Source organism: Plectropomus leopardus, chromosome 12 (genome assembly GCF_026936395.1).
Source record: "Plectropomus leopardus strain MGB_pleo_1.0 chromosome 12, ASM2693639v1, whole genome shotgun sequence".
NCBI lineage: Eukaryota > Metazoa > Chordata > Actinopteri > Perciformes > Serranidae > Plectropomus > Plectropomus leopardus.
The window spans coordinates 31,400,723-31,408,131 of NC_142187.1; the positions used below are offsets into that span (position 1 = coordinate 31,400,723).

General features: G+C 35.1%; 1 protein-coding gene across 1 annotated transcript; it reads left to right on the top strand.

The window, feature by feature from the left end:
• The first annotated feature begins 404 nt into the window (after window positions 1–404).
• On the top strand, window positions 405–6,510 carry LOC121951695 (cathepsin Z). The gene is made up of 6 exons (XM_042498129.2): window positions 405–564; window positions 2,254–2,417; window positions 2,821–3,000; window positions 4,062–4,212; window positions 5,086–5,251; window positions 6,370–6,510. Exons 1-6 carry the CDS (start codon window positions 437–439, stop codon window positions 6,481–6,483), a joined length of 903 nt encoding a protein of 300 aa, XP_042354063.1. The 5' UTR covers window positions 405–436; the 3' UTR covers window positions 6,484–6,510.
• Window positions 6,511–7,409: the final 899 nt, after the last annotated feature.

Here is a 7,409-nt window from a genome sequence, read left to right on the forward strand (position 1 = left end):
TAAAATGTTACAAACAGTGTATGCTATTTTTAATTTATTCAAAGAATACATTATTTAATGTATTGTCACTGACCGTAACTTGGTTAAATATGTCTTTTAAATGTTTGTGGTGCAAAAATGTATTAATGTTTGTCCAAATATATGTGATTTTTACTTTACTTTTTGCTTTACTTACAAACCTTTCAAAGTGTGTTATTTGATGCATAAACATAAGTAAGCTTTATTATGATGTGACAGACAGGGCGGAGCTATTTGATAACTTATATAATAGTAGGGATTTTCCTTCCCCTTTCAAGTGTTTAAGAGAAAAAAATATATATCATATACATTATACACATATTTAGATACAGTTGGATATTGTGCCTGTGTTCAGTTGTCATGGTAACAGACAGGGGGCGCTGTGTGTGAGTGAGTCACATGAGGAATCAGACCCAACATGGCGTTTTCAATAACTGCACCGCTGCTGTTTTGTTTAGCAGCTGTTTCTTTGCAAATTAGCTCCTCTCAGCTTCTATCTGAGCCTTGTTACAAACCCATCAGAGACGAGAGACCGGACTCTGTCAAGTAAGCGACGACAAAATGTGCATTTTATTCTGACGGTGACGCAGTTTAATGATTTGGACTTGTTGTTTACATCCCGAGTGAATAACGTTAGTTATCTGTGTTACTTACGACATATTTGCATGTTCATATTTATAAGATTATTAGTGATTGTAGCATAACAGGCTTAAATACGTTTGCATTCAGTGGTGAGTTTATAGAAATATAACGTTAGTGAGTGGTGGTATTCAGTTTACGGGACAGCAGATATGATCTGAGAGGTGTTTGTAAGTTTACTTTAAAAAAGCTAAAAAAGGGGGATTAAAAGGAGGTGTATCTCTATTAGGTCTAATGGAGTCAAAGTATGAAAAGATGCAGGTATACGTTTGAAAATGTGTAAGTCACTTTTGCTTTTTAAAAGAATGGTTTGTAAAGCAATTTTTGAAGGTTACAAGTGTAAGTTTTTGTTGTTGTTTTTCTAGTTTAAATTTTTGAGTATGGAGGTTTGATGGAGGTTTGGCATGTTTAAGCGTTTTGCTTCTGCCTGTTCAGTCACAACATCAAACACAGACTGATGTTTTTGTTTATGCTGACAATACTGTCTGTATTTACTGTATTATGTGTGATGACTGAATAAAATACTACTATGACTACTACTATGAATTAAGGTTAAGTCTTCCTATGCAGCCCCTACTTTATTTTAAGGTTGTGGTGTTTTCGTTAACTAGTCCAGATTGTTTAACCCCTTGAAACCTGGATCGACATAGGTTTTTGTGAACTGTGTTCGGATGCCTGTTGAGGACATTTAGAAGCTTTAAAACCCGAGCATGTTGGTTTGATTTCTTTCCAAAACTTGCAAAAATTAATCGGCATCCTGGGTAAATGCAAGACATTAGTAAATGTTGACAGAAAATAATGACATGAAAAAGAAAAGAGAGAAAAACTTAGAAACTTATTTCATAAAAATAGGGGAAATGTCCAGAAAACTACACCTATAATTATGTTTTTAAAATTATGATATATTAAAAAAAAAACCAAATGCCTTGTTGTTGGGGGGAAATTTCTTTTAGTTTTTAGTAATTATTATAATTATGCCACTCTACTCAGGTTTAAAAGGGTTACTGGAGACTCAGTGATAAATATGCTTACTGTGTTTGGTTCATACCCATATTATAAGTACTACCATGTGCCTTTTCTACATGCCAATGTGTAAAATTATTGTTTTTCCTTCCACATTTTACTGTGCATTATATATGTAAAACCCACACTGGATCAGGTAAGTCTCATAAAGTAAAGATAGATTTTCCTCTACATTAATGAACCCAGAAACCCAAAAATTTACTGTTCTGTTCATGTGATTATCCATATGATCCATCCATCAAAGTACCTTAATATTTATGTACCTGAGTAAAATAATGTACTTAAACGGCATAAAACTTAGGACAATTTTAAGACTTATGCATAATTAGAATTAATGTACAAAGACCCATTAAATTAAATACAAAAGTACTTATTACCTAATAGTTATTATACTAAATTAGATGTTTGAAAGTGAACTCAAAACAAATTCTTAACGTAGATTAAATTTTCTTTATGACTGTTTGCTTTTTTCGTGATTTTGCAATATTAATTTGAACTTGCCAGTTAAATGAAGATAATCTCTTGTTCAAATGTTAAATTGAAACGTGAGTCTCACCTTTTTACTTATTTCAGGACATATGCACGCCCACATGAGTATGTGAAGGTGTCGGACCTTCCTCCATCCTGGGACTGGAGGAACATCAATGGGAAGAATTATGTGAGCGTCACAAGGAACCAGCACATCCCCCAATACTGCGGGTCCTGCTGGGCCATGGGAGCCACCAGTGCACTAGCTGGTGAGGGAGGGAGGAAGGAAACAAGATGAGAACAGAGGGATGCAGCACAAGCAGCACGAAAGCACAAGCAGAAAATACAACAGAAAAACCAAAATGACCCCAGGGATCATAACATGGATAAATGGGTTTAATGAAAAATGGGATATATACATATATATATATATATATATACATATATATATATATATATATACACACACACACACACACACAGACAGTGTATATTATCATAGGTGTTTAAAATATTTTACTTATTTTTGATGACACAATATAAATTACATGTATATACATTTTTTGTCTTAATAGTATCACACTGTTGGCACAGTGAGCACACAGAGCAGCATTCACTTTGCAGACATTTTTGTCATTACAGCATTTGTTGTTGTCATTCTTTTTGTCCAAGATCGTATCAACATCAAGCGTGGAGGAGTGTGGCCGTCGGCCTACCTGTCAGTCCAGAACGTGATCGACTGTGGGAGGGCGGGCTCTTGTTACGGAGGAGATCACCTGGGAGTCTACGCCTACGCACACCAGAAAGGCATTCCTGATGAGACCTGCAACAACTACCAGGCGAAAAACCAAAGTAAAAAAGCATGTTCATTCTTATTTTGACTCTGATCTCTCTGGTGTTTCATTTACAATATGTGGCCAAAAGTATGTGGACTCTCAGTTTTAGGTCTGTTTTTTTTAATAGTTTGGGCTGAAACTTTGTGCCAGCAGTGTAGAGGTAGACCCTTTCAAATTTTTAATTGACAATACCCCGTGCACAATGTGAGCGCCACACAGAAATGGTTTTCACAGAGCTCTGACCTCAGCCCACCCAACACCTTTAGGATGAACTTTAACACCAACTGCTTGACCTTATCACCCTTATTACCATATAAACACTTGTGGCAGCAAATCCCTTCAGCCAACAGGTTTAAGATCAGTGAAAGTCTTCACAGAAGAGTGGAGGCTGTCACAGCAGCTTTATTATACCCATAAGTTGGGAATGAGATTCAACAGTCACATACAGGTGTAATGGTTTGGCGTCCGCACATTTTTGCCATTTAGTTTATAAAAGGTTATTTGTAATGTTGAAAAATGTTTTTTTTTATTATTATTATTATTATTATTTTGGCTTTTTTAAGGACATAAATTTTAAAATGACAGGTATATAACTTTGAAAAAACATAATAAATAGGCAATTATTGGGGAAATGTAAACAATATTGTAGATTGCAGTTGGTTTGCAAAGCAGTTTCTCACATTTGAAAAAATGACTGACATGATTAATGACAATAGTTGACGATTAATTGTTTTTTTGAGACCAATCCATTAATAGTTATAAACTCTAACTCTAACTAATAGTTCCAGAATTAATTGTTATTGCTGAGCACTTAACTCACTTTTGAAATTGCATGACAACTTTAAGTTTGAGAATGAGAAGTAAAGATTTCTAGTTGTGGTGAAACACATACTGAATCAATAAAAGACCCTCTGAGGTAAAACTGCTTTTGCTTTGAGACGCTCATAGTTTATTTTAATACTGTAACAGAACACTGGAAATAAAAAAAAACAACTTAAGGGTGACTGTATGAACACGAGTAATAAAATGAGTGTTGCATGGCACTTAAATAGTTATGAATTATCTAATTTGTTTCAGAGTGTGAGCAGTTTAATCAGTGCGGCACCTGCTCCTTCTTTGAGTCGTGTGCTGTCGTGAAGAACTACACTATGTGGAAAGTGGGCGACTATGGAGAAGTTTCTGGAAGAGACAAGATAAAAGCTGAAATTTACACCAACGGGCCCATCAGGTAGAGTAAGTCATCCTCCCCAGTCATTTTCTAATTATCCATCCGCCCACACACTCTGTGTGAAGAAAGAGATTTAACTTTTCACACAGCGATTCTTCATCAGAGTGAAGGTTTTATTAGCGGATCCATATTTAATCAGTCTCAAAACCTTTGATGAATGAGTGTGAAATTTAACTTCCCCCCCAGAGATGTTATAAAATACAGTTAATAATATGAATTTAAAGTACGGATATTTATGTCTTGTGTACAGACTTTTTCACCATGTATCCACTTTAATAAACACAGCAGAGATTTATGTCATTTTACATTTTACTGGTGTTCTTTTCCTTAAGTTGTCCATATTTTCTTTAGTAAAGTTCAGACTTAGACAGCTTCATTTTTCAAAGTTATTTCCATTCAGTATTAACACATACTTTCTAATTCCTGCAGATATGTTAAAAACTTATTCACTGGTTGTCATTTGAAATCTATGAGTTAATAAAACTGTGACATGGAGATGTTTTTTTTTTTAATTGCATGAGAAATTTTAGTTTGAAAATGAAAAACATCTAAGGAAAAAAATGACTACGCACATTTAAAAAAACGTTTGTACACAGATGTATTATATCAATAAAAACCCTCCAGGGTAAAACTGCTTTAGTGAACATCCGAGTGCAGACTGAGAGCAGAGAATGTGTGAAACTTGGCACTCGAAGTTCCCACACCGCATGAGACACTTTTAAGTTTTGATCCTGTTTTTAGAGCCAAAAGAACTGCCAAAAAAGTGGCTTTTAGTTTAGTGATCAAAACAATGTGAAAACAAACAAAAAAAGAGAGATGTGTGAAGATTTTGCTGATTAAAGGACTTCACAAACTCTCCTCTCCGTCTTTCAGTTGTGCCCTGATGGCCACCGCCACCCTGGAGAAATACTCTGGAGGGATCTTCGCAGAGTTTCACCCCCTGTCTTTGCCGAATCATATCGTCTCTGTAGCTGGGTGGAGTGTGGCCGAGGACGGGACAGAGTACTGGATTGTCAGAAACTCGTGGGGAGAGTTTTGGGTTGGTCTCTCTCTCTCTTTGCACCACACCCTGCCTGTGCAGCCCTGCCCTCAGTCCGACACGAGTCAGCTCTGTAGCTAAAACGTGCACACCACATTATTTTACACAGAGTTTGTACACTCATGAGAATCTGCACACCACATTTTCCAGGCTTTGAAAAAATGTGGAAAAGTAAATAAATCCAGAGAGCTTTCGGAAAGTACATGAAATTAGTTTCACACTTTTATATCAGAGGATATTTGGTTCAGTTAAGATTGACTGAGAAAAATCTGTATTGGTTAAAAAAATCTGTTTTAGTTAAATATTTGGGCAGATCCGTCACGTCATTTGACTTTACGCTGTTCTAATTTCATAGCTTTATAAACTTCACTCAGTATTTTGATGTCAGGAATGTACTTTTTGACATTTTTGATTGTTTCCATTAAACATTATTATGTTTACAAATTGTTTTTTTTTTTAAAACAATTTCTTAGAAACATTGCTTTCTATATATATATATATATATATATATATATATATATATATATATATATATATATATATATATATATATATATATATATTCAGTTCAAATCCTGTTCTAAATGCAATTTTTTTTAAATATATGTAGTAATGAAAAAGACCCGATAAGAGTATTGATAAAGAACAGCACCACAAAGGAATATTGATCAGTGTATGCACATGTTATGCATATGTATGTATATCCATGTATGTAAAGGTGTATATGTATATATTCATATATGTATATGGGCATAAGAGTATGTTTTTGTGTTTTGTTTTGTTTTTTTTCCTTTGTGTGACCCAGAACAGGAGAGTGGGAGGAGTGTTTGGGGCTGTCGTTATTCATGGAATATGTACAGTTAATTTTGGAAGAATTACATTGTGCATATTGAAAAATCAACAGTATTGATAAGACTAGTGGTTGTTTCAGTGAATTAACGGTCATGAAAATTTGCCTTAAATCATGGAAAAGTCATGAAAATTAATCAGTAAAAATGTGTATGAACCTTGTTCACGAGGCATAAATTCACTCTTTTATAAATTTAGCAGCCAGACAGTCTTTTTTATTGCATTTCTGGCCCGCAGAATAACTAATATTTGTTTTGCTTTGTTTTCAGGGAGAACACGGCTGGGCAAGAATAGTCACGAGTGCTTATAAAGGAGGAAAAGGCAACTGGTTCAACCTGGGTATTGAGAAAAATTGTGCATATGGAGACCCTATTGTAACATAAATGCCAATTAAACAATTTTTGTCATGGTCATGTTTTATTTATTTTAAAAACTGTATATTTACAATAACTGATTTTTATTAGTTTGAAAGTTAAAGGAATAGTTCAACATTTTCTTGTTGAAACATGACAATTAATTGTGTCCCGGCGTTTTTGGTCAAATATTTCTTGGATGGGATCAGTAACTTTTTGGAGTGTCCGCTGGTTGCCAGGCAACTGGCTCAGGCCATAAAATAATCTGGCTCACAGCTCCAAGTAAAACGACAATGTGTCCTTTTTTTACACTTTTGGTTTTTGTGCTTAATAATCAAACAAGAGACAACCAGTAACTAAAAGTGAACTTTAAAGAGGAAAACTACCTAAATTAAGAATTCCAGTATGTTATTTCCATGAATGTGAGCTACTCCCGCATAAAGCCAGAAACCAGACAAGTAAATCTCAAACTTGTGATGTCATCAGGGTGTCCGGTGGCTCGGTGGGTAGAGCAGCGGCCCCACGTTCAGAGGCTGTGTCCTTGCTGCAGCAGCTGAGGGTTTGATTCCCTTTGCTGCATGTCCACCCCTTTTCAAGCTCACTCTCTGTCCTCTCAAGTCTGGTGCTGCAGTCAAATGAGCTTTATGCTATTGTTTTGATCTTTTTCTGAAAATGATGAATATGTACACATATACACAAAACATTCATACAATGAGTGTGGTTATGTGTACATGAATATCTGTTGTATATGAATACCCTTGTTTGTGAGGCTTATCCTTGCACTCCAGCAGTTCCAGATTTCATACAAGGTGGCATCACAAGTTTGAGTTTTAGCACTAGTTTTTGGATTTTGAGAGAGTTGTTCACGTTTACAAATATCTTTAGACTGTTTTTGAAAATGGAAGTAGTTCCTCTAAAGATTTTAAAGTCAGGCGAGCTGTTTTCAGTCTATATGC